The following is a 27896-nucleotide window of genomic DNA, read 5'->3' as shown; positions in this document are numbered from 1 at the left end:
CCAGCCCCGGGGGTGGGGGGCTCTGCTGACACGCAGATTCTGCACCAGGAGCTCGGCTAGGAGACCTCCGATTGGTCCTTTCTGGGAAGTGTCCTGGAGGGTGGTCTCAGGCGAGGACCACCTTGTGGCCCGGAGTGCCAGAACCAAGCGCTTGTCCTTCTGCATTTCCCCCAAGGACAGCTTGCCCTGCCTGGGCCTCGATTCTCGGGGCGGTCAAGAAGTCGCCCCGGAGCTGGCCGTGCTGAGGCATGACGGGGTCGCCAGCACCAAGGGGGTCAGCGCAGGACACAAGGTCTCCCTGAGTCCTCGCGTGCAGGTGCGCCCGGGCATCCCGAACAGGGGACAGAAAAAGCCCCTGGTGCAGGCTGGGCGGGGGCCTGCCCTCCTCTGGCTCTCGGCAGGCAGGCCCCGGGGGCACGGCTGTTTCTGCTCCGCGGCCGCAGAGGAAGCCCGTCCTGCAGCCAGGGGCCCCGGGCATCCTCCAAGCAGGACTCTGCGGCTCCCCCGGGCGCGCCGATTCGGACCGGACAGGGCAGCCGGCCGACGGGGCAGGTCGGCGGGCCGGGCCACCGCGCCCAGCTGTCCTGAGTCTACCCCGAGCTCGAGCACCGACCAGCAGCAGCGATGCCCGCCTCCCACGGGGCACACACGTCCCCCGGGAAACTCCGAGAGGTCAGGCAGGCTGCCCGGGGTCACCCAGCCTCAGCGGTCCAGGGCGGACGCCGCCCGAAGCCCACGTGCGAGCTTTCCCGACACGCTCAGGTAAACACCAGCCCGAGGCGCCGAACACGCCCGGACGCCGACTGCCCGCGCCCTGGCACGTGGACGCCGCCCTCGCGGCCGCCTGGACCGCCCCCAGAGTGAGGCAAACAAGGGGAGAACCACTTCCGGGGCAGCGACGCCAGCAGGGACAAGCGCTTCCGGGGCGCCGCCAACGAGGGCCGTTCGGGGCGAGCAACCTCGCAAGTGACGGGCCCGCCCGCAGGTGCCGCTAAGACGCGCGGGCGCACGAAAGCGCATCGCCGCGTATCCCACACAGCAGGGCGCGAGATGACACCGGTGCCCATTACCCGCGCCCCGGACACCGGGGTCAAGCGTCCGAATGTGCGGCGCCATCTTGAACCCGGTGGCTTAAATGCGGTGGGCGTCGGCTTGATGACGTCGCAGTCCCGCGCCGCTAGGCCCGCCCCCGACTCTGTTCCGCGAGACCTTCCTGGGCAGGCCCTCCGCGAGCGTAGGGCCGCTCTGATTGGCGGAGCCTTGTTGAGTGACGGCGCGGCTCCGCCTTCCGGGTTGGGGGGTGCTTTCAACATGGAGGTGCCTCAGAGATGCATTGGTAGGGCGGAGCGCTGGGCGGGCACGGGGCGGGCTCTGGTCCGCACAGGTCTCTCCCGGAGGTGGGCGGGCCGCAGCCGTTCTGCGGCCCCCGGGTTGGTGCGGCGGCGACCCCCGCCCCCCCCACCAGGTCCCCAGGCCCCCAGAGGGATGCGGGGCCTGCGCGTGCTGCCGCCTGGACGCTGAGCGCCCCCACTCCAGTCCACTCTGCCCAAACGAAACCCAAACCGGGGCTCGGCTACTCCCGAGCCCAACGAACGTCTTAAGGCCCCCGGACTCGAGGCCCGGGCTGAGCGCCCCGGCGTGGGGGAGGGGTGGGGGCGAGGGGGCAGGTGAGCCGCTCTGCGGCTGCGCGATGGCGTGCACCTGGGCCCCTCGGGCCCACGGAGCCTCCGGGAAAACACTTGCATCGTTTGACTGATCACGAGTGGGCGCCTGCCGCGAATAACCTGCCTCGGGGCCTTCCAGTGCCCTTGCCGGCCGTGACCTCTGTCTGTCTCGAGAACCGGGGCATCATTGTTGTGTGTTCCTTTGAGTTTGGGGGTCCTTCACTATCCACACGGGTGCCTGCAACGCGAGCGTGGGGCCAGGGAGGCAGGGGCTTCTGAGATGCGGTGATGCACTCGCCGCGAGCTCGCGTGTTTGCAACTTGCTACTTTGTTTGCAACTCGCTACTGTGTGGCAATCCACCTTCCCAACAGTAGCCGTCCCCCAAGAAGTTCAAAAAACCTCATCAACAACAAAAACACCAGAGGCCTGCCACATGTAACCTAGTGATCGGTTTCTCGCCAGGTGCATCAAATAGCTGATTTGCACAGTCTATGTGATGAGGACATAGGGCACTGCCCTTTTTTAATATTAATACAGCTGTATTGGGCCAAGATGAGAGGGTTTAAAAAAAAAGTTTCCTTGAACATGTTGATATTGAATGAGATTTTCACGGACGGTACTGTGTGGAGCACAGAACATTTGTATTAAAACAAAATCTTGGAAGGATGAGGCATGAGACAACACAGCATGTGCAATAAACTGTACGGGCTGACAGCCTTTTCTGTTTGTTTGTTTTTGTTTGGGGGATTTTTAATTTTTAATTTTAATTTTAATTTTTTTGCAGCTAGAATGAAGCACATCAACTTGTCCTTTGCAGCATGCGGATTCCTGGGCATTTACCACTTGGGGGCAGCATCTGCACTTTGTAGACACGGCCAGAAGCTCCTGAAGGCTGTCAAGGCCTTTGCAGGGGCTTCTGCGGGATCCTTGGTGGCTTCCGTGCTGCTGACCGCACCAGAAAAAATCGAGGTAATGAACTTGTAACCGGGCTGCATTCCTCACCAGCAAACTAACACCCGGACACCGACATGAAGGCTACCCCCACCAAGTGAGCTGCAGAGAAATAATCCTTTGCCTGGCTAACACAAAAGGTTAAGAGTTTTCTTTCAAAAATTAATCATTATGCACCTGTCTCTTGGATTTGGGAAAGATTATTTCTGAAATGAGACAAGGAAATAAAATGCCTCCCCCTCACCCCCCCCCCCCCCCCGCCCACCTTGGGTGTCTATTTAGTCTTAAGGTCCCAGCTCTCTGTTTCGTTCAAGCAAAGGATATGTCTTCTTTATCTCATCATGAGAACAACCAGCCCTGTTTTCAAGACCCGGAACACAGGGCCGATAATGCTTTGTTCCCTCCCGTTTACAAACAGGTGTCTAAAGGAAAATGTAGACCAAGAATTTCTATTCATCAGAATGATGGAGAGATTTTATTTTTCATTCTCCCGGTTAAAAATCTGTGAATTCTAAGCAGTCTCTCCAGAAGTAATGAAGATTAACCTTCATTAGGTATTCCACTGAATGCCATCTATGTTGTAAAAATGCTTTCTGCTTCTAGACAGCAATCCTGCATTTGCTGACTGGGAGAACTGTCTTCTTCTAGAGGTGCCGAAAATCCTATTCACTCGTGACTTACACACTCTAGTGGCTTTGAACAACAACTCAATAATGAACACGTGTGTGCCCGAGCATAAATTTAAGTCCCATTTAAAATGTCAAAACTACAAAACTTGAAACCTTCAGACTCTTGTTCTCATCACCTAGGATGAGCTGCTTACGTAGGAAACACTGGATTTGAAGCCAGTCCTACAAGAACCCACTTGGGTTTTCTTCCTGTCTCTGCACGTTGCGTTCTGGGAAACCAGAGAACGGATGCGGTGCCGTACAGATCGCACAGAACGAGAACCTGAAAGCAGTGAAGGTAGACGTAAGGTGTGAACACAACCCCCCCACCCCCAAGCTAGCAGGACCATAGGAGCTGGATTTGCAAGCTAGTTCCTTTCCAGAACTCTTGAGGCCAGGGACACCGAAGGGGTTGTGTTCTCCTCAGTGCCATCTTTCCTTGACGTGGGGCAAATCCTCAGCTTTGCACTTGAACAGATTTGGTTTTCAATCTTCAGATTTAGAACTGTATTAAGTGTGATTAACAAGTAACGTGACTCAGAAATACTGCCACGATATAGCCACTTAACTGACAATCTGTGGTGTTCAGACACAGATGGTTCCTTTGGATCTGAGACTTGATATCATATTCAAGCCAGATTACCTGTTCTTGTATCTTTTTTCAGTGAATCCAAGACCCTGCTGTACTGTCTAGCTGTGTGGGTGAGATTGGGTGGGCTCTTGGGTGCGTAAAGGAGCAGGACGTACGGGGTGCTCACACTGGAAGGTATGAAATGATTCTGCGTCTTTACCTGCACGATCCTCATTTCTCCTTTGTCAAAATAAATTTTCAGCCCATTGACTTAAGTTTATTTTATTTCTTTTGTTGTTAGCATCTGAAATACACCATTGCTTTGAGTTTTTTTAGCAAACTGTTTTCTACTTACTCACATCCGTGTTAGCTCAGCTCTTGCGGATGGTTCCTCGAGCTTTGCGGTGTTGTGACAAATACGTGAGTAATTAATCTAGTTCTGAGTTTATGCATGTATAATTAAGAGGAGCACCTGATGCCGGATGTATTTTGGGAGGCAGGCAAATTTAGACGTCCGTATGGAACAGCTCAGTGCTGCCGGCCTTTTGTCAGCCCGTAATCTGCAAGGCGCGGTGTGAGACATACAGCAGAGAGCACAAAGATGAGTAAGTCCGTTGCTTAATCAGGTTCCAGTGCGGTCAGGGGATTGTGTGTGTGTGTGTGTGTGTGAGTAAAATGAATACAAGAAAGCACATTAAGTGGGCAGTGTGGCCTGGTAGAAGGAGCACACATCTTGGGGGCAGCGTCCCGACAGCAGCCCTGTGTCCACTCACGACCAGAAACCACCACCTCACAAACACAAATCCGGCTCTTACTCCCCCTCCCCTCCCCTGCCACCCACAGGGCTCTGTTTGGACTTAGGACAGGATCCAGACTTCTTGGGCTGCCTCCGGGGAGCCCCTGCGACTTGGTTCTCCAGTGGCTTGCGGACTTTCAGGCCAGTGGCCCTTGCCGGCTCGTGCTCCCAGCTGCCCCTGCCAGTCTTCCTCTTCTGCCCCATCTCCAATCCCGCTCCTCCTCAATGGTAGGTCTTAGCCTAGCTGTCTCCCTGGAGGGAAGCCTTGGCTGACGCCCACTGTGTAGTATCTCTCTTGCTCTTTACACTGAATGACCACAAACTCCGTGGCTTAAAACAACACACAATTATCGTCTTAGATTTCTGGAGGTCATATTCTGGAAGGGTCTCCCTGGGCTAAAACCAAATTCTCAGCCAGGCAGTGCTCACCCCTGGGGGCTCCGGAGGAGAATCTGTTTCCTTGCCCTTTACGGTTTCTGCGGGCAGCCTGCATGCCTGCGCGCGTGGCCCTTCTTCCGTCTTTAAGCCTGAAGCGCAGCGTCTTCCCGTCTCCGTCTCTGGCTGTGACACTCGAGCCTCTCTCTTTCACTTACAGGGGTCCTTGCGATGACCCCGGACTCGCCTGGATAAGCCAGAATAACCTCCCGTCTCAAAATCTTTCACTCACTTCTGCAACATCCCTTTGGTCCTGTAAGGAAACCGTCACAGGATCCAGAGACTAGAATGTAGCCATCGTTGGGGGAGGGGAGCTTGATTCGGTTTATTGCACTTTCAAGGCCCCCTCGTCGTGTTCTTGGATCTACACACGAGGCAGTCCTCGGTCTCATGGGGGCAGGACCTCTTGGTACTTCATTGTACCCGAGCCCCAGTGCCGAGGGCGCAATACAGGTTGTGTTGTGCGGGAGTTAATAAAGGAAAGAGAGGCCTGGATTCAGACCCCTAACTCTGGATGAGTTTTGATGAGCTGTTGGGAAAGATGTTTAATCTTCCCAGGCCTTGGTCTTCTGACTCGTCAAGTGGGGTATTATATCCACCTCCCAGGGTTACAAGAGCTTCCAGAATCTGCATCAGGGAGTCCCAGCACAGTACGTGTCCACCCTCCTCACCACTCGGAGGCTCCCAATACCCAAGACCGATCATCGTCACGACTCCTCTCTGGGTCACCGCTATCGTCCTTAGTAATCAGAACCGCTGCCATCAGACTGTGTCAGAGGTCACAGAATTGCCATGGGAGAGGGGGTCAGTTGTGCTAAAGACACGTGCTAAATGAGAATCAGAACTGAGCCGTCAAGTATTTCCCAGATGTGGGCAAAGCCCTTCGAGATGGTTTAAAAAGAAAGGGGGGGGGACTGGATTTGGGAGTCGCATAGCTTGCCGGGGGACTAAGCATAGTGGGGTGAGGACGGGTCGGGTGTGGACTCACGCAGCTGTGAAGGAAAGGGACGCCGAGGGCTGAGTGTTGGGTTTAGAAGATGTGGGCTCCAGGCGCCTTGTGGGATGGCCAGAGAATTCTGGAAAAAGAAGGAATTTTCTCTTTCTCTACAAATCAGAGGTTCATGTATTTGTTTTCTTTCTCAGGAATGTAATGAATTTACCTACGAGTTTGCCGAAGAAACCCGAAGGCAGTCTTTTGGGGCAGTGACACCCGGCTACGATTTCATGGCCCGACTAAGGTACATACATGAATAGAGACCATTTCCCTCAAAGCGCGTGCGGACAGACGGCTGAGGACACTCTGTGTAAACTGCGGCTCGCTCGGGGCAGCGTTCTCCCTTCTAAAATATTTACAAGGCGTTCAATAATTCAAGGTGAGTAACGCAGGCCACTTTTTCTCCTTTAGAAGCGGAATGGAGCGGATTCTCCCTTCCAACGCTCATGAGCTGGCCCACAGCCGCCTGCACGTATCCATCACCAACACCAAAACCAGAGAAAATTACCTGGTGTCCAGCTTTCGCTCCAGGGAGGACCTCATTAAGGTAACACAGCCGCATCTCACGGCTGAGGGATTCAGCAAGGACTTAATTCCTTCCCCCAGGCCATGGGCATCACCGTGTTCTTTAGAAGGAAGGTTTCCTATCACGCCTGCGACACGATGAGGGCTCGATCAATGATGGGGGTGGTGAGTGGCTTAACTGGCGTCCCTCAGAGGCCACCTCGGAGGCCCCGGAGACGTCCCGTACTGGGTCCCTGCTTTCCCCGTGATTGCTGTTCACCCACGAGCCCCTGGGAGGCGGGTCGCCTGTGCGGCCGGGGAGCACAGTGGTACTCAGTGCCTTGCATGACGTCGCTGGGATCTCCCCGTTCCTGGAAGACTTCGTTCCTGTGCGGTCTTACTCAGTCCTGCGCAGGCCGTCTGTACATCAGGGAGGGCAGCTGTGATTCCTGCCCTTTGACTGCTGTCTTCTTTTAAAGAGAGGATACGGGTGGAGAGATTTTACGTGACGGTATGACCAGGGTCATACCGACCGGCTGTGGGAGGCATTCTGGACCCTGGGTCTCTTGATGTCCCCATCTGACGTTCCGTTTCACCTTCCCATTCCGTTTTCATGCTTTTTCTACCCGGACACATTGGAAAGTTGCTCGGTTGCGAATTTATCATCTCTGGGAAATACTTTGGCTACAGGTGCAAATAACACTGTGCTTGCTAAGGTAATACATCAAATATTTGTAAATTGGAAAGAGTGCACTTTTCTTACAAAAGCCGGGCCGTTTTTTCTCTGTTTTCCCTTTGGTGGGAGTCACGGCCGGCTTCACACCATGTGAAGAATGCGTGTTTGGACACAGCGGTGGGCGATGGATTGAGGCTAAGTGGGGAAACTTCTGCCCGAATTACGTGATAAACGCATTGATTTTTACTGTCGAGTCTAACGGTTGGAGTTCCACCGTGTGAATGATGTAATCTGAAATGCTGAACTGACAAGTCAAATCACTTTGTGACTTCATAGATTAGAATACTTTTACTCGGTGTGCTGACTAAGCCACTCTTGCACTTACAAATGAACAGTCTCTCCATCGCAGAAAATAGGCACTTTGCGAATCCGGTATAGACGTGCAAGCTGTAACCCTCCTGACTTACTGTCACCGTTCATGTGCTGTGTCGTTTACTGCCTTACATACTCGGTGTTTATCGCCAGTCTTTCCTCCCATGAGTGTAAGCTCCCAGCGGGCAGCGGTTGCTCTGTTTTGTCCATTGTGACAGCCCCCGTGCCTGACAATGGGAATGGGTAGGTAGATGAATGAGCTGGCATCTGTGACAGTGGCCTCCCTGGGAACAAACGAAGGGGTGCCTGGGTAGCTTGGCGGATAAAGCATCCAACTATTTTTTTTTTAAGATTTATTTTTTTAATCTGAGAGAGACAGCAGAGAGCATGAGCAGAGACAAGGAGAAGCAGGCTCCCCACTGAGCAGGGAGCCCGATGCGGGGCTTGATCCCAGGACCCCGAGACCATGACCTGAGCCAAAGGCAGTCCCTTAACCAACTCAGCCATCCAGGAGCCTGTAGCATCCAACTCTTGATCATGGCTGTGAGTTCAGGCCCCACACTGAGATCCACAATGGAGGTGCAACCTACTTAAAAAAAGAGAAGAAAGAAAAAGAAGGAAGCATCCGGATCCTACATGTTGAGGGATCTTTACAAAATGACTGAGCTGGTCAGTGGCCCGGCTGCGACCACCGACCAGCTGTCCAGCGTTCTGCTCGGTGACATCCCGTGCGGGATCTACTAGCCCACTCTCACTTCCTTTCATATGACAATGTGCTTGGCTGAATCGTGGCCTCCAGAGATGTCCACTCCGTAATCTCTGGCACCTGTGGACATGCCACCTCCCACGGCAAAAAGCATTTTGTAGACATGATCGAGGTAAAGATCCTGAAATGGTGAGATGACCCTGGATTATCTGGGTGGGTCCAAATAAATCCGTAAGTCCTTGGAAATGGAGATCGTTCCTGGATGCCAGGCACGTTTGCAGTTCCCAGCTCTCAGGCTGGTAGAGCACAGAGGAAGTGGGCGCTGTGGGCCGTCCCCTCTGACGGCCAGCAAAACAAAGGGGACTTAAGTGCCCCAGCAGGAAGCACTGTCCCCTACAGCCTCTCGGAGTGAATGCAGGCCTGCAGATACCTAGGTTGTAGCTGCACGAGACAGCTGATCTCGAGACTATGTAGTTAGAGACTTGTGTTTGTTATTTTGAGCCTCTAAGTTTGTAGTAATTTGTTACAGCAGCAATAGCAAACTACTGCAGTAAGTAAACATGATTTTTTTTTTCCAATTTCCTTTGTTTTGGATAATAACTATTCAGAGAATTGGTGTAATTACTTGAGTTCACTGAACGGAAGAGAAACGGTTGACACAAATGTGTAATATCTTGTAAGGAGAATAATTGAATAATTAACAGTTATCCTAGGTTATACAAGAAGCATTTTAAACATTGAGCAGAATGCGCTAACCTTTTTCAGAACTAGAAATTGGAAGGATGGACGGATCCTTGACGGCAGGCAGTGGCTAGGACATGTCGGAGACCCGTCCCAGGAATACGAGCAGTTAGTTCCACAGTAAGACCGGGTGGGGACTGAGAGGAGAAGGCATAGAGAGGAAAGAGAGCAGACTCCCTCGTGGCGGGGACATCGTGAGCTTCTGTGCTCTGAGCAGCGAGGAGGCCAGGGGCGGATGGCCAGTGAGGAGCCACGCGGCAGGCTGGCCGTGCTGACCGCCTCGGGCAGTGGGGAGGGTCCGGAGCAAGCCGCCTGCCGGCCCTTCCGCTCCCTCCCTCCGGGGGAGACGGGAGGCCCCGGAGCCAAGCGGGGAAGCAGCACCACGGTGCGCACTTGGGTCTCTTGGCAGCTTTGCACACCTGGCCCTCCGCACACAGCCTTGGGTGTCCTTCCCAGTGTTCGGAGATTCTGGAGGTGAGAGAGACAAACGCTGACAGAGGCCGAGAGACGGAGACGAAAACCAGAGGGTAGAGGACGTCAGGTGTCCGTTGGCCGCTGGTGAAGGAGCCGGGAGTACTGAGTACTACGGATTCCAACCAGCAAGTTGCATTTTATTCCCGTTTTATCATTAACTTGTTTATTCCTTTTCTAACTAGTGTTTTTATTTTTTTCTTAACGCTGGGCTCTTCATTACCCACCAGGTGACGGCCACCTTTAATTCCAAACGGGCTGTCTCTATATGTTAAAGCGTGTGTGCACATGTATATATGTGTACGTGTGTCCAGTCCTTTGTGTGTGCACGTCTGCGCGTGGGTGGTCTTCTGCACTACTGCGTGTTTTATGTGCGTCTCTCAGTACCGCATCTAGGTCTGTCACTTCCTGACGGTGCCCTCCAGCGCGAATGATGTTCAAGCCGCAGTTTTCCCAGCTGTGAGATGGACGCAATAACCCAACCTGTGTTACCAGGGAGAACAATGAATAAAGCAAGCAGAAGCGCGTTTCTGGCTGTTGGTCACAGCCCGTATTCAGCAAGTAGTAAACAGGTCAGGTGCTAAGCCACACGCGTGACTGGTCGGCATGCCGGTATGAGCCGGTCATGAGATGTCAAGTGTGCCAGCCGGCTCTCTGCGGAGCGGGAGTCAGTCTTTCCTGCCCAAGTGGTCCTCCTGCCCCTACCTTATCCTCTGTGCTCATGACTAGTGGGCTGACCTACCTGTACAGTATCTCGGGAAATGGATCATTACCTGGTTTTACCACCTTTTGGCATAGGATTTTGCATCCCTTGACCACTGGCTTCCTTTTATAAATGTGCTCTTGTGTGAGGACTCCCACTGAAATTGTATCAACTTCGCTTATTTTTGCATAAAAGGTCAGTCTTTCCTCTGATATCTGCAATGATCGCTGAATATTCTCTTAGAACTTGTGTTGACCAATTATGTGGTCCAAAGATCTTTCTGCCTTGGGAGGACATGGTGAGAAGCAGGCTGTCTGCAGGCATGGAATATGCTGGCACCGTGACCTTGGACGTCCTAGCGTCTAGCAACATGAAGAATCAGTCCCTGTTGTTTGGAAGCCACGCGTCTGTGTTTTGCAGCAGCATCCCAGAGGGACTAAGAAAAGCGGCACTGAGACGTGGGGGCGCTGTGAAGCGGGTAGCGGACAGAGGCTGGGAGAGGCGCGTGCTGGAAAGAGCCCACGACACCGTGAGGGGACCTTGAGAGGCACGTGTGCAGAGGACTTGCACAAGAGAGACGTGAGCTGCAGAGACAGCCTCGTCTTCTCAGGGACTCCCGAAGGGCCCATGAGCGGAATGGCGGTAGGACTGGGGGTCATGAGGTCTCCGACAGAAACACGGACGTGGTCCTGGACACTGGACTAAAGGCCCTCCCTCCTGTGGGGGATCCGTGAAGGCTTCCAGTGTTTTCTGGAAGATGGAATCTGCGAGAGATAAGAATGGGTATTTGACGAGGCTGCAGTCTAAGCAGAGTGTTGAAGATGCTGCCTGGCGTCTCTTGCCTGCTTGTGTGAAATGCAAGAAGCGAGAAAGGCCTTCGAGGTGGAATCTCTTATCAAAAGCAAGGTCGAGCTGAAAGACTTGGCCCGTTCTCAGCCTGTCCTTCCCGAACAGGGACTACGTCTTCAGAACGGAGCTGGAAGGGGCGGCCCACGGCCACGTGATGAGGAGGCGGCCGGCCACCCAGCGAGAAGCCACAGCGACTGTCCACGACGATGGAAGTATGACCCATGAGCCACTGCAGACGTCCTCAGGGCTGCCCCTCTCCGGAGAAGCCCAGAGTACAAGGACGACTAGAGACACACGCTCTCCACTCACCGGACAACCCTCCTCCGCTCGGAGCCATGGGCGTGGAGACCCCAGACACGAGGAAAGCTCTGGGGAGCTTCTGGCAGGACACTCAGAGGTGGGGCACCTCCCCCGCCCAGCAGAGCATCCGGGGCAGGACCCGCCGCCATGGGCCTGGAGGCCGCACGGCACACCAAGGACGATTATCGTCCAGACTGAAGGTCGAAGGGCGTTTAACCCCTTGCACTTCGGACCTGCTCTGAACGTGTCCCCTCCTTCCGCTTCCCTAGTTCTCCCTTTTGGAAGGGGAATGTCTATCCTGTGCCTCCTCACCGCTGAGTTTAGAAGCACAGAACACCGGGATCTCACAGGCTCACAGCGGGAGAGCAGATTGCCTCCGCATGGAGGGTACCTCGGGGCTCGCCGGGGTTGACTGAGATGACATTTCAGGGAGACTTGGAACTTTAAACTTTGAGTTGCTGCTAGAACAAATGAAGACCTTTTGGGGGCTGTTGGGAGGGATCGAATGGATTTTGCACAAAAGGAGGACATGAATTCGGGGGAGCCAGGAGTGGAATGCTATGTTTTGAATGTTTCTATCACCAAAGTGTGGGTTGAACCTAACCCCCACGAGATGGTATTAGCAGGTCGGGCCTTTGGGAGATGACGAGATTACGAGGACAGAACGCTCATGAACGGGAAGAGCATCCTTACCTTATAAAGAGATCCCAGAGAGCATTCTTGCCCCTTCGGTCACAAGAGGACACAGTGAAGAAGATGGGAAGTGGGCTCTCACCAGACACCAGACCTGCTGAGGCTGGGTTCTTGGGCTCTACCGTCCCCAGAACTGTGGTGTTGTTTGTAAGTCCCGCAGTTTATAGTATTTTGTTAGAGCAGCCTGGATAAGACTGAGACCGTCAGGGCTGGTAGCGGTGGTGTTTCCGCCCCATTCTCTCCCACTGCAAGGCAGGCATGTGGTCTTCACATATTATTTTGTCCAGAATTTACTTCTGTCAAGTCCGCCCCTGCTCCCCTGTTGTGACTGAGCCAAGAAAGGGAGAATCATGTGATCTGGCTACCACACAAGGAGGAGATGAACCCCCCACCCCGGAGAATCCCTTTATACAGTTAGACCAGAGCCCCAAGAGGCCCCCCTCCTGCAAAGGCCTCACTTTTTGTTCTCCTCAACCAGAGAGACTCATTTTGGTTGCTGCACTTTTTTCGGGGGAGGGGAGTGAGTTGAGGGGCGGATGAAAATAGTGTTCCCTTGGAGGATGAAGTCCGCTGATCATTTATGGCTGTGGGTCGGTTGTTTTCGACAGATGAGTACCAAATCGAGGCCCCATTTTGCAGAGGCAATGGTGCTTTGGTGATGGAAGAGCTTAGCCCTTGTGTTGCGTGGAGTGTGATTGGATCATTGGTACAACATCTTCGTTCCTTGGTCTCTTGGGGATCGTTGCCAGAACTTCTCTATCCCTTGGTCTCTTGGGGATCATTGGCAGAACTTCTCTATCCCTTGGTCTCTTGGGGATCATTGCCAGAACTTCTCCATCCCTTGGTCTCTTGGGGATCATTGGCAGAACTTCTCTATCCCTTGGTCTCTTGGGGATCATTGCCAGAACTTCTCCATCCCTTGGTCTCTTGGGGATCATTGGCAGAACTTCTCCATCCCTTGGTCTCTTGGGGATCATTGCCAGAACTTCTCCATCCCTTGGTCTCTTGGGGATCATTGCCAGAACTTCTCCATCCCTTGGTCTCTTGGGGATCATTGGCAGAACTTCTCTATCCCTTGGTCTCTTGGGGATCATTGCCAGAACTTCTCCATCCCTTGGTCTCTTGGGGATCATTGCCAGAACTTCTCCATCCCTTGGTCTCTTGGGGATCATTGCCAGAACTTCTCCATCCCTTGGTCTCTTGGGGATCATTGCCAGAACTTCTCCATCCCTTGGTCTCTTGGGGATCATTGCCAGAACTTCTCTATCCCTTGGTCTCTTGGGGATCATTGCCAGAACTTCTCCATCCCTTGGTCTCTTGGGGATCATTGCCAGAACTTCTCTATCCCTTGGTCTCTTGGGGATCGTTGGCACAACTTCTCCGTCCCTTGGTTTCTTTGTAAGTTGGAATCCACGCTGTGCCATCTATCCCACAGTCTGAGGCGGAGATCACGTCCATGGAAGTGCTTCCTCAGGTCCTTTGAGTACCTACCAACTCAGGGACCCTGGCTCTTCTGACTCTTTTCCTGTGTGCCATGGGTCTGTGTCAAGTCCTTTCCTTGCGAGCCCCTTTACACATTATCGCCTGATGTCTGCGCTATTTGTCTTCGCAAGGAAAGATGCGATCAGGAAATCCAAGCACATTTTAATATTAGCCTTCAGCCAAGTGTGATTAGGGAGGTAAATCCTTTGTTTATAAGAAACTCGTAAGTCACTTGCACAGCTAGCAGAAATTATGTTGAAATTATCCGTGCCGTGGAGCGCTGGTGCCGGCCACTTGTCTGAATTAGGATCAGTCACTGAGTTCTTCAGGTTTCAAGCTGATGGACATGAGTGGTCTGAGCTGGTCTTTTCACCCAAGTGAAAGCTCCCTGATCTGTATTCCCAGAAAGGCTTTTCCCCCGTGTCCCCCTTAAGAAGAACAACTCTGTCTCCGTTGCTAGGATGTTCTAGATTTCTGCGCACATAGCGAGAATGCTCTGATAGCAAGATCTTCTCCCATGGAGCCTTCTGAAGGTGAAGTAAGGCCTGAATTTAAGATGGTCCTTTTCTTGAGAAGACCGGGGAAGATAAATTTGAATCCGTCTTTGCATTTCAACTACGCCAGCAGGTTCTGAATAAACAGCCAGATCCTCATTAAACTCCGCCGCAAACTTCAGGCATAAACGGAACTTGTGGGGAATTTATTCTCCGAGGAAGCCAGGCCACATAATTTTCTAAACACCCCTTTTCTATAAAATGTGAAATGAAAAGAGCTCGTCAGAACGTGGATTGCATATGCACTTGGCAACGTTGACACAGTTGCCTCAGGAAGTGACTGACTTATCTTCATCATTGTGTATTTAGTAAGAAGGAGACAAAGCAAATCCACGCATCGCTTAAGGCGCGGGGCCCTGGGACGGGCCGTGAATGGCCAGACTCCAGTTTCTGCCTCAGGGTTGTTAGCTACGGCACCCCTGATATTGGGGTCCTCTGCTTCTCTGTGGTGGGTGTCCTGTGCACAACAGCATGTGTAGAAGGATCTGTGGGCTCTCCCCACTGGACGCCAGTAGTACCTACCACCCTCCCAACACACACACACACACACACACACACACACACACGTGACATACAGTACTGTCTCCAGACATCGCTAAATGAAGACACTCCCTCCCTTTGCTAAGAACCTCTGCTCTCCAGGGCCTGAGACTGAGAAAACTCTCCCTGGAAAAACGACGCGGTAAGACACAGCAGAAGGACGCGTGTGCGCCTCCCGCCTAAGAATATGAGCGCTTGTCTCTTTCCTTAGCAAATCCTCTTTGCTTGCCATAAAATGGCCAGAAGCGGACCGCACAGGAATAAGAAAAGCCACTTTGTTCTTAACTGTGGAAGCTAATTTTCCCACCAAACATAGTTTGACCCACGAACCAGCAGCGTATGTCAAGGCAAGTGATGGATGGCAGAGTAAATACATTGATTTAGAGGAGCGGCAGGCATCTTCCCATTGGGTGAGCTCTCCCTATCAGCGAGGACGGGAACTGTTCTTATCTGTAGGAAAGTAATTGAATAGTATTTTTCAACCAAATGCCGCAAAAGTGTTCCAAGCATTAACTTCTGAACTTCACATTATACTCTGACACGGGGTGGGGGAGGAAATACACATAATTCTGATTCTAATGGTAGTGATTGTTTTTTGTTTTTTGGTTTTTTGCAGGGCAGATATAATTATGCAGCATAATGAAATAAATCACTATGCTTACAGAGCGCCTTCGGTTCTTTAAAGAGCGTTAAGTAGTGCCATTTCCCAGTACGCGCGCGATCCACAAACTGTGTCCGTTATTGCCACAGTGCGATGGGGCGTTTTGCCAAATAACGTCATTAAGTGGCCACAGTGTGCCCACAAAACATACCGAGGGTCTGTAATTGTTTTTTGAAAGGAGTAGCCGATGGCTGGCAGAGCCAGATTTAGTCAGGGCGAACGCAGGGCCCGCACGCTGAATGGCCTTTCTCTGAAAAGCACCCAACTGCTGATGCTTTGGAACTCAGGAGGTTGGCCTCTGTCCTGTCGTCCCCCGCGGGCTTGGGAGGCACTGTCCCACCAAGGCAGAGCGCGCGCCCCCTCCTGCTTTGCTGCTTTGCACGCTGGGCCACTCGTGCCGAGAGGAATGCGTCACGACGGGCCTGTCGACACTCACTCTTCTCTGCAGACCGGGCACCCATCTCACGCGAGGTTGCCCTGGTGCTTTGGTTTGATGCCCTGCATTCCACATCCCGCAGTCCTTGATACCTGGCTTTTCTTTCTGCACTAACTAGGTAGCTCTTCCGGCACCCAGCAGCAGCCTGGGACCACGGAGGTGTGTGACCCGTGTCATTCCCTCCCCCCATTCCCGCTGGAGTCCTTCCGTTGTGCTAGGGTACCAGTGAATTTGCGACCACACAAATCTGACGCCCTACATGCTTCTGGGCCCCCTGGCAGGAGCCCGGTGCTGTGAGGCCCTCTCTGTCTGTCCTCGACGTGCCCCCAACCACACGGGAGAAGCCTCATTTCTCCTGTGGGTCAGACTGGCGGGGAAGCACCAGAGGGGGAGGGGAGATGACAACGGCCATCTGTCGAGGATCAACCCTGGGAAGGGCTGACTGACGGTGCAGGAGACACACAGCCTTTCCCTTCGGCAGCTTTGGGCGGCGAGGAGCCAGCAGGAGCCGTTGCATAGCTAGGGAATCCTGGGCCAGCTTGCAGGACAGGATGGAGGCCCGAGTGGGCTTCAGCTGTGGCAGATCTTTTGTTTACTCACAGTTCAGAATAAATTGACCTTTGGGAGTTAACCTCAGAAAACATACCTACAATACCGTTTCTTTGGAGGAAATGGCCTCTGAGTTCTCAACAATTCTACATACTTGATTTACACATCAGTTTTGGGGCCATAACCCATTTCTGAATACTATATGCCCCGCCCCCAAATCTCAGGAAATCCTTCACAGTGAACAGCCATACCATCGTCGCTTACTAACTGGAAGATTATAGCTTAAATGTTCAGTGTCTTCTGTCTACCAAACAGAACAGTAGAGATCTGGAAACTATACTGGAAAATAAAACACGTACATGTCAAAGGTTCCCAATGCCCAGCTTCTTCCGTTGGAAGAAATGGTAATATTTTCAAGGGCAACCTTTTTTGACTTTCCCAAAGGAAGATAAAAGATAATTGGGTCCGTACCTGCCACTGCCTCATTACGTCTCCGGACCGTGTTGTTAGCCCACGAAATGTCTCGCTCCCCTTAACAACATCCTGTGACAAATTAGAACACCCCCACGCCGCAGGCTGGTCTCTGCTGTGAAAACCAGAGCGGTCCGCTCCTCGGAAAAATACAAGAACACAAGGGCCCCTGACTTTCTTGGGTTTTTTTTGTTTTTTTTTTTTTAAGTAAACTCTGCTACTAGTGTGGGCCCCAAACTCATGAGCCCAAGACAAAGACTCAGGCTGTACGGACTGAGCCAGCCGGGACCACACGGGTGCAATGTTAGAATGATTTTTAGTCTGAGCTCACGCGCTGTGACTAGCTCATGAGGACTTACTCAAGAACGGAGCCTTACCCGGAGTTTACTGTGGGAGGGACTCCATTGTCTGTAATTCAAATCCCGATCTTCCTCGCGTGAAGCCCGCGGAGCCGCAGAACATTGAACTGTCCGTGTCCCTCCAAGGTCGTCTCCGATACGGAACGTGCCATCTTCCAGTTCAGTGTCCTGTGTGCCCTGGAGATACACGGAACTCACGTCATGTCTTCCCGGATGATGTTCTGTTTTTTTAAAATTCCACATTTTAGAGTCAATCTATCAAATCTGTTGGATGCATGCGAATGCCAACATTTATGAGGTGTTTCTTTATTTTGTTCACGTAGGTGCTGTTGGCCAGTAGCTTCGTGCCCATTTACGCGGGACTGAAACCGGTGGAGTACAGAGGACAGGTGACGGTCGCTCGTAACCGGTGAATTACCCGTGACTCCTGCAGTCCCAGGTTTCCTTCAGGGGATCCGATGTTATCATGATTCTGGTAGTTCCAGATCAGCTTATATGATTTTTTTTCATAATACTTTTGTTTGCAACAGGAAAAAAAAAATCAAGTACAGGGGCCTTGGGACCTTACAGTCGGGATGTCGAGATTCAGAATGATCAGGGAGCTTCTCTTTTCATTTGATTAAAAGCTTCATTCCTTGTTCTAAAAAAAGACTGAAAGACTTTAAAAAAAAAAAATTAAGTCCCATTCAGCGCTCCTTCTGTTAGCAGAACTGCGCTGTCAGGAAGAAGCATCAGGGCCCCCCATATCCTACCCACCTGACCAAAGCTGGAGCCCTGTCCCCTCGGTCCGCCACACAGGAGCCCCACACTGGGGAGCAACCCCCTCCCCTGCCAGGCCTGTCACTTACCCAGGCCCTTGTCAGACGGTCTGCGCTGCATAGGGCTGCCCTTGACGGCTGTAGCGGGTCTGGGGAGGGGAGGCGACGAGAGGTGAGCACCCACGGGCTCACCCCCTGCAATCTGCTCCTGGTCAGCACTATGGGGAGGGGGTTTCTTTTCATTGTTTAGAAAGATTTCAGTTATTTATTTGAGAGAGAAGGACAGAAGGAGAGAGAGAGAGAGAGCGCATGAACAGGAGTCGGGGGGACGGGCAGAGGGAGAAGCAAAGTCCCTGCAGAGCAGGGGCTAGATGTGATGCGGGGCTCCTCCCCAGGTCCCTGGGATCATGACCCAAGCCCAAGGCAGCCACACGCCCGACTGAGCCCCCAGGCACCTCAAGGGAAGGTATTTTAGCAGCTCCTTTACGGTCCTACCTGCCCCGCTCCTGCACAGGGACCCACTCCTATAATCAGACATGCTATCATGGAACACGGCCAGAGATACAATTTTTTTTTAATATTTATTTATTTATTTGACAGAGAGAGAGAGAGAGAGAGATCACAAGTAGCCAGAGAGGCAGGCAGAGAGAGAGGAAGGGAAGCAGGCTCCCCTTGAGCAGAGAGCCCGATGTGGGACTCGATCCCAGGACCCCGAGATCATGTTCTGAGCCGAAGGCAGCGGCTTAACCCACTGAGCCACCCAGGTGCCCCCAGAGATACAATTTTCTAATGAAATACACTAGCTCCTTACAATGAAATACACTAACTACAGGTGCCAGAGATACATGTTTGTAATCAAACACAGTATCATTTTAACACTTATAAGGGTTAAGTGTTTATGGTCACATACACCATCTCTTTGACACATACCAGAAATAATTTATAATTATATTATAATTGATAATTATTTTATAATTATTTTATAATCAAATGCACTATCAACTTAGCACATAACAGAGATCTGTATTTCTAATCAAATACAGCATCCATTTAACACATACCAAAGATACATATTGTAGAGTTAAATACAGTATCTTTCCTAAGATTTTATTTATTTTTGAGAAAGAGAGAGCCTGCATGAGCAAGGGAAGAAAGAGGAGGAAGCCGACTCCACACTGAGCAGAGAGCCCAATGCGGGGCTCCATCCCAGGACCCTGAGATCATGACCTGAGCCGAAGGCAGACGCTTAACCCACTGAGACCCCAGGGTGCCCTCAAATACAGTTACCGATTTAACACCCAAGATCAGGCACATACTTGTGGGAGAATAAAGGCCACGCGTTTTATTGGTTCATGATGTATGTAATATGTACTTAGTCTCTAGTGGGTACGTGAAAAACGCTTGCTATCCGTCATTCATTCATTCGTCCGTTCACGCACTCACTCTGAGGGCCCAGCACGGTCGCCGCACAGAAGGAAGCATGTGTACGGATCTCTCACCTGGCGTGACTGGGAACCTGTGTGGGTTCTGATCTCGCGAGTCCTCGTGGTTTTCTTTCTTGGCGCTCTCCTGGGCTTTCCAGTCCTTTGCTCCCTGCTCAATGGTGGGCCCCAGTTGCTCTGCCCCAGGACGGCTGTCTAAAGGGACGGGGAAGGAGAGCGAGGGACAGAGACATTAAGTAACTGGGAAGGCCATGGAGGTACTAAGAGGCAGAGGCTAAGTGTGACCGTTACTGTGACTCGAACTCTGTTGATTAGCAGTATGCATACGGTACGTACAGAAGGCTCAAGCCCTCTCTGTGACTGGTTAGAAACAAAAGATACATTTTTTTAAGAGCAACATAAAATGATTTAAACTTCAGCGCATGAAAGCAGGGAGATCCAGTTCCCAAGGAGCGTGGGCTACGTTGTCATCTAAAATTTTGTTAGGAAGGTATTGGACGTTACATAATTAGTTGACTTAAAGTAAGTTAGCCTTTTCTTTCTTGCTATAAGAGTAAAAATTCATATTTACTTTTAGCTGTAAATTTTGAACACAGATACCATCAAAATCAACTCTATCTTAGGAACGTTAATTTTATAATGATCTGAAATGTCATCGTTTTACTTCAGAGCTTCAATTTATAATAACCATGGTAAGGTGTTTTCCAGATTATGCATTATGAAAGGGGGGTGCGGGAGTCCAATCAGGAGAGCTGTCAGTGTGATCAAGGACTCAGAGGTGGTGACTGGGCAGGGCGGATGTCCATACAGCACGTGACGATAACCAGGTGGGAACTTCAGAAAGGGCGGATGGACTCGAGCGGACCGCACAGCCGAGTCCCAGACATTGTCCCTGAGACCATGCTCAACACTTGCCCGTTGAAGTATTGGTAAGAGTATCACGAAGCAGGGGCAGGTGGGAGAGGCTTCTATTTTTCTGCACCATCAACTTTTCTTTCCTTCCTTACAACGGAGTCACAGCTCTTGGCTGGACCTGGAGGACTGTGCTTAAAAGGCCACATTTCCTGGCTTCCCTTATCACCAGCTGTGGCTATACATCTAAGTGCAGGCCAGACAGATAAGCTGAATTACAGAGGGACCTAACTCGGTTTACTTCCTGCTGCCTGGAACCTTGATGCAATGACTGGAACCACTGCAGCTGTTGTGGATCATGAGGTCGGAGAAATCACCGCCTGGAGATGGCCACAGAGTGAGCTAGAAAGGCCCTAAATGATTTGGGGAGGCCACCTGTAGCACACCACCGTGCATTTTCTCTTTCCCAGAAAAGGAAGTAAAACTTGTGCTGTGACTGGTTGTTGTCAGCGGCAACAGAAAGGATTACTCCCTGGTATCTAAAGATGAGGATATGCAGATGCAGAGATGTTTGGTTACTTCCCCGAGGCCACCTAGCTACTAAGGGGGCAGCCTTCCCAGGAGGATCCCCAACCACTGTGTCTCTGCCGTCCGTGCCTCTTGCCCCAGTTGGCGTAGTGTGCCCCTCCATCTCCCTCGGCTTATCTCCCTCCATCTTCCTGCGTCTTCGGTTTGTGAGCTGACGACGAGCAGTGGTTAAAAGGGTCAGCTGTTCTCAGCTGCGTTTCCCCTTACGTGACTGAGCGCTTGGACATGGCTGTGGAAGCCCAGCCGCAGCTCTGCAGCAGGGGATGCGGCCTCCAGGCCGGGAAAAGGATGGAGACCAGTGCTGAGGCCCTTGACCTTGGGCAGGAGGACAAGGTCTTCCTGATGACCTGCATCTGTGCATAGTAGACACATGATAACTACTTAATTTTGATGCCTTCTGACAGCGTTCGGTTTTCCTTGGTGGTTTACTGATGTCCACCAAGAGGAAAGGGCATGTAGCCAAGGACAGACAGTGCCCTCAGAGATCTCGTCCATTGACGCAGACCCCAAACAACAGGGCAGCCTCGCTCTGTGCTCATCTTGGACTCTCCATCAGCCTGACAGCCTCCCACAGTGTTAGAGGGTTTCTAGGCCAAGTTATTTTCCAGAACTGTTCCATTTTCAAGGAAATGGGATGTGTGCTTTAAACACAGTGTCCTGCTGTGGGTGTGAGCTCTTCCTAGGATTTAAATTACAGAAAAATTTCCATCAGGCTGATCTCTCGAGTTCCAGGTTTTAAAGTTTTTGTGGAACTCGGGTCTTGAATGGGGTGTTTGCTGAGGTGGTTTCTCGGAAGCAAGGGAGGTTGTGCCCACAGTGAGGGCAGAGGGAACGGACGACTTCACTGGGGCCGTCGTCGAGGCTTGGGACACAGAGCAGTGCCCGTGTGGCAGAGACCAAGAAGGCCACATGCAGACTCTGCTCCTGCCGGCCCCAAGCAACGCACAGACCTCCTTGTTCTACATCTGGGAGAAATGACGTATTGAACATCGTGGATTTCATTAATATATATTTGTGGACTGAATGTTGATATTTTAAAAATCAATTATTAATCACTTAAAAGTGTCATACTTTTGTTAACACTGAGGATTCGCTTGACTAACAGTCTATTTCCTTCCGAACCTGTCCACCAGCTGTTTGAAGTGGAATGACCTCTATTTCCTTTAACCTAATTTTTTAAAAAAATAACTCCTCATAGGAACGCCTGGGTGGCTCAGTCGGTTAAGCATCTGTCTTTGGCTCAGGCCATGATCCCAGCATCCTGGGATGGAGCCCCAGTTCAGGGTCCCTACTCCGCAGGGAGTCTGATTCTCGCTCTGCTTGCCCCTCTCCCAGTTTGAGAGCGCTCTCGCTCTCTCTCTAAAATAAATAAACAAAATCGTAAAAAACAACAACAAAAAAGTTCTTGTAGCTTTTCCTGGCTTCATCTTTCAAGAGCATTTTCAAAACCTTATTTATGGTAGGGAGTCATTTACAGCTGAATACACGGAGAATGCACACACACTGAAGGTCAGACTTGTGTTTTTTACTAATGACGTTTCTATCGTTACGTATGGCCTCCGGACATGCATGCTGTCAGGCCACGTCTTCACAGGTTCTTGCCATCAGTTTGGAACACAAATGAGCATTTTCAAGAGGAGCTCTGGACTAGCAAGTTGTTTTGTTTCTAAGAGATGGCACTGTGACTGGCAAGTGACTAAAATGTCAGAATAACAGAATAAGAGCATCCCTAGAGCTGACAGATGCACATCTCAAGAAAAGCTTCAGAATTCTGGGGGGTCTTGTTGTTTATTCGTTGTCTGAAATAGAATTCAGGGAATATTTTGACTTATATGAAGAAAATTTAACATTGACTTCTTCTGGTCTATTGAGCATTTTTCATGGGCTACGGATTATTAACTCTTTCATTATTGACATTTGTGGGAAGGAGAGCTGTGGCATAGTCTACGTCACTGTGTATTTGTATAAAATCGTTACTACAGACCTTAGGCTTCTATTTCTTTATGATTAGACATTTCCCACGGGTAGGTGGCTCAGTCCCCTCAAAGGCTTGGTCACCAGCCACCAGGCAGGATGGAAATCTGCGCATCGATTCTCACTTCATCGGAAAGAGAAGACCTTATTTTTTCAGCAACATTCTGAAATTTTTTGCATGGTCCTTTTGAAAAAACACATTATTAGTCTTCCAGGGAATATTTTTGATGTAACACTCCGTGTTTTCTCAAAATTGAATGTCCCCATCTTTTAACTAAAAAATGAAAAGCTCCAAAATTAACACAATGTACCAGTAATCTTTAGTAAAATAGTAGCAGGGTTGTTCCACCTCTTCCGAAATTTCTTATTTATTTTCAGCCGTCTCCCTTTTCTTGAGGAAAGTTCGTCGGTCTCTCCTTCCCACTTGTGTTTCTTCACTTCAGATGGGAGATTCTGACCCATGTCGCGGAGACCAGGCCTCTCCTCGTCTCTCTGTCTCTCCTCACAGCCTCCATTCTGAGACGCAAGGACCGAGCATGTTCTCTTGGACATAACGATTCTTCCTCTGTATCACACAAGATCAGACAGGCCTGCAAATGCAGAGTGATTCGTCAGGACTTAGTTGATGCCCCTTCCGGAAACGGATCTGATCTCCGGGGCTGTTTGATCGTGTGCGAGAAGGAAGCGTGCAAGTGAGGGGACCCGCCGCCCACCTCCCGCGTGCCTACTCCGCAGGACGGCGGTGCACAGAATTTCCAGAAGGCGCCCGCGAGGAGATACTCGCGGCACGGTGGGGCAGGCAGGCTCTGCTGACCCGGGCGCTCAGCTTTGCTGTTGCCGTGGGAAAGCAGCAACAGCAAAACGTAAACTACAGGGCGCGCCTGTATGCCAATAAAACTTTATTTACAAAAGCACGCTAGCAGCAACCTAGCGTGACGAACCCTGCAAGCCTCCGTCTCCTCTCCTGTAAGACGGGAAAACTGAGGATACGAGCATGACCTACCCATCTGCCGGCATTCTCGAAGATAAACCAAGTCATACAGGGGGTTGGTTTCCTAAACCGTGAGGCCCTGTGCCATGGCACTTCCAGTAATTCTAGCTTTCAACTTCGCGTTCATTCTCCTGACAAAGAATTCTGAACTCACTTGCTTTCTGAACAAAACCCCTGAAGACAGTTCAGCCCTGCATCCCGTGTTGCTCACGAACATCTGTATCTCATCCGTGTCCACATCAGATGTGCTGAGGTCCCTGCAGAATGAATTCACAGGCCCTTAGAAGAGAGATGCCTTCCTTAGCTTTTCGCCCTTTAGGTATGGACCAAGAATTGTCTGAGTTTATGAATCTCGGGGCATGTTCCTCATCTGTTCCCGAGCACATCCGTGTGTCAGGCAAACTTGGACACGTCCTGCCACGTCATAACCTGCCCTGTGTGGATGGGACAGTTACCCCTGTGCCTTTAGAAGTGGTACCAAGCCATCACGGGAAGCACCAGCACAGTTTGCTTCTCTCCCCAAAGAAGATTCCGGAATCACAGAAGCTCATGGCGGTAGTTACCGCCTTGCGGAATGCTTCCCACAAGGGGTTAAGGATGAAGGGACTTGCAGAAACCTGTGGCAAACTGCCCACGAATTCACGGACAGCGGCATGTAAGTGCAGGCTTGTAAACCAGAGCACGCTAGATATAGAAGATCTCCACTTTTAATTTGGGGGTGAGGAACGTTTCCTGCTGTAACCGTTGTTTCTAGAGATGCTGCTAGAATCCGCATGCCTGCAGGAATGCGTGGTTTTGGGAACAATACAGCTCCTGAGAGTGTAAATCAGGAACCCAGTCCAGAGCTCTTGGAGAACCTGAGCTGGTACCGAGGACGGTTCTAGCGGAGCTGGTGATACTGCAAATCTAATCAAGACATTGGATAAGCTATACGTTTTCCACCATCATTTATCCAATCAGAATAAGCTAACGAGAGTGAGGAAAATTCGGAGAACTAATTTTCAGTTCCCGGAGACGGCAGTCATTAGCCCTGTGGTAAATGAGAGCATTCTGCGCCCTGATGAGCCTCCCTTCCGTTAAGTGGAGCGCGTCAGATGAGCCCATATGACACACCGTACATATTTCTAATTTCGCTTGATGAAAACTACCCAGACTTTTCGATCACTGGTGATATAGTCTATTGAGAATATGAACGATGATTTTGGAAGGTTTTTTTTTCTTCCTCTCCCCCTCTCTAGCTATGAACATATGCCAGAAATCCGTATCCATGCCCAAAGCAATCAGAAAAACAAATGGAGGCTTTGGGACCAGGAGGCACGGAAGCAGAATTTGGGGGGCTCCTCACTGCAAATCTCCCTTATTTTGAACTGTGTTTTTAAGCATATGTAGACACAAACACATGGGAACACGGGTGTGTTGAACACACACACACACACGAATGTGTCTATATGAGACATAGAACGTAATTACATGGTGATGTCTGTTATGTTCTGTTAGAAAGAGCAACAATATGCAAGTTACACAGGTTGGTGTATTATCATCCACTCTACTTCTGTTTTCTCCGACACCAAAATGCACAAATTTTCAACATGCTTTCCCTTTTCATGGATCTACTTTTATTCCCTCTGGCGGGGCGGCGGGGGGAGTTAGTGGCTGGGCGAAGCCATTGTGAACTGTACAGGGACTGATCATTCACTAGCTTTACCGATAAAAAGGAGTAAAACAGACACACACACACACACACACACACACACACAGAGATACCTTAGAACAAAACGAATGTATGTTTTAACCAAGTTCAGGGCATTTTGTATTAACTCGTTTCTCTCTCCTAGCACTGCCTTTGTGCTGAACAGAACAGCTTGGGTTTTCCTACGTCGCATTCCAAATGTTCAGGGGAAACAGCGTAGCAGAATTCTCCACTCAAGGTTCTGTTCAAAGGGGTTTTCAGCCGTGATCAGACTGTGTTTTTTCCCTGTCAACTGAAGGTTATTTCCATCACAGATACAACCTGGAGAATTTGTACTTCTGTTGTGTGTGTCTGCGTGTCTGTTGTTAGACCCGAAGATGTCAATGCTGTCCGTTCACTTGCTTTGAAATGGGTAGCATAAGGATTTCTGTTTCTGTGTCCTTTTTCCTAACATAGTTATCCAGGAGCTTCTGGAAGCTTTTCTTACCTGCTCTGCCTATCTGTCCCGTTTGGATTGGGGTCTGAAAACACAGAACCTCTTCGGAGTTCAATAGCGTTTGTTGTGTCGTTTTGTTTTGTTATAAATGTCATACTTCCCATTATTTCTGGCTTTGAAACCTCCTGTCTTGAAGAACGGGTGCCACTTTAGAAATAGAAGGATTTCTGGTTGCTCAGCTTGCCTTTAAGTTTGCGACAGGAAATGCCAGTTTCTACTGCCTGTAATAGACCCAGAATGTCCTGTGATGGTGGATGGTCTACGCAGTACCAGCTGTGAAGGTGGCTTTCCACTTTGACTTAATGATGCATCCCAAGCTTATTCCATGGCTTCTTGTGTTATGCACTATTATAAACATTTAGGTACTCCTTATGGACAATAATCCAGCTAAAGCTTTTAAACAACTAGAGAAGGGGTGCCTAGGGGGCTCAGTCTGCCTTCGGCTCAGGTCCTGATCCCTGAGTCCTGGGATCAAGTCCCACATCGGGCTCCCTGGCCACGGGGGAGTCGGCCTCACCCACTGCCCCTGCTTCCATCTTTCTGTCTCTCATGAATAAATAAAATGTTTTACAAAATTAATAAGCAGCTGGAGAGGCTTCCCGATTCTGTGAGGTTCTCATTATATAGGTAAATGGTATGTGTGCACGGACTTGTACAGAAATCAGCCATCTGATGGGTGATGATTGGTGGTAATTTAAGAGCATTTCCAGGGCACGGATTCGAGGAGAAGGAAATTTCCCTGTTGGAAAGTCTGTGCTCCTCTTCGTAGGCGCCGTGACGTTGGCGTGCGCTGACGAGGGGTCTTTGTTTCCACAGACGTGGGTGGATGGAGGCCTCACGAACAGCCTGCCCATCCTTCCCGTCGGCCGGACAGTGACCATCTCACCCTTCAGCGGACGCCTGGACATCTCCCCACAGGACAAAGGACAGCTGGACCTCTACGTGAATCTCGCCAATCAGGACGTCACGGTGAGCCCGAGACACCATTACATTTGCAGATAATCGCCTAAAAACTGCCACGCGCTTCCGAAACGTTGGAAACTCATTGATAATTTTATATGCCAATGGCATCTTCTCGGCCATAGTTTCTTACTAGTCGACAACACAGGTCATGTCACCCATGCCCATGGGCCCGGGGAACCTACGCACTGTGAGTGCACAAGCCTTTCACTCTGTATTATCTGTTTGGGGAAAGCTCTGTTTTTCTTCTCTTCCTCAGGACAGAGAACATACGGCAGGTTTTCAGTGCAATTTTAAATCAGCTCATTTGTTTAAAAATGATTGTTAAGTGTGGCAAAATATGGGACAAAAGCTTTGGAGCTCAACTGAATAACTTAGGTAAAATATGGGCTCCCTCCCCTCCACTCCCAGTGGTTGTGGACAGGAGGCGATGTTACGGGTAGGGGACATGGGTGGTTGTCTCCTCTGGGGGTGCTGCTGGCATCCGGTACATAGGGGTGAGCGCTACGAATCAGCACGCAGCCCCCACAACAGCCAAGTGTCTGGCCCCAAACATCCTCACTGCCGGGGCTGAGAAACCTGCAGCTCATCTAGGGCTAAAGTTAGACCTTTTAAAGTTCCATTTTCTCCAACTGATTTTCTAAAGCCCAAATTTATATCTACGGTAAGAAATCGTCAGTGCCGTTAACCTGTGCTGTCTTCTACCTTCAATCTGTTCTCTTCTAGCTGTCCGTGGCAAACCTGGTGAGGCTTAACCAAGCCCTCTTCCCACCATGCAAGAGGAAAATGGAATCCCTGTATCAACTTGGCTTTGATGACGCCATTAGGTTTCTCCTCAAAGAAAATTGGTTTGAATAGAATGCATATAATGCAGAGAAGACTGCATACTCGTCTGTTTGTTTTTTTTTAAATTTTTGTCCACATCGTTGTTGATGGAGGTTTCTAATGAAATCATTAAAAAAACAAAACAAAACAAAAAACAAAAAAACACAAACCTA

At 50.6% G+C, this 27896-nt stretch overlaps 1 protein-coding gene across 9 annotated transcripts; it reads left to right on the top strand.

Moving 5' to 3' along the window:
* The first annotated feature begins 1231 nt into the window (after positions 1-1231).
* Positions 1232-27896, top strand: PNPLA4 (patatin like phospholipase domain containing 4). 9 transcript variants are annotated; one of them, XM_045089273.1, is made up of 9 exons: positions 2492-3582; positions 3950-4460; positions 4699-4879; positions 5693-5864; positions 6230-6324; positions 6492-6627; positions 17471-17536; positions 26755-26907; positions 27625-27896. In XM_045089273.1, exons 2-9 carry the CDS (start codon positions 4457-4459, stop codon positions 27754-27756), a joined length of 939 nt encoding a protein of 312 aa, XP_044945208.1. In that variant the 5' UTR covers positions 2492-3582; positions 3950-4456; the 3' UTR covers positions 27757-27896. The 9 variants fall into 9 exon arrangements, with proteins under 9 accessions (XP_004768337.1, XP_004768339.1, XP_044945208.1 ...); XM_004768278.3 differs by having other exon boundaries at positions 2492-3593; XM_004768277.3 differs by having other exon boundaries at positions 2496-2634; positions 3426-4460.

Source organism: Mustela putorius, unplaced genomic scaffold, assembly GCF_011764305.1.
Source record: "Mustela putorius furo isolate JIRA1106 unplaced genomic scaffold, ASM1176430v1.1 tig00003836_pilon_pilon_pilon, whole genome shotgun sequence".
In the NCBI taxonomy this organism is placed as follows: domain Eukaryota; kingdom Metazoa; phylum Chordata; class Mammalia; order Carnivora; family Mustelidae; genus Mustela; species Mustela putorius.
The sequence above is the reverse complement of the archived record's forward strand: the minus strand, read 5'-3'. Positions and strand labels throughout refer to the sequence as shown.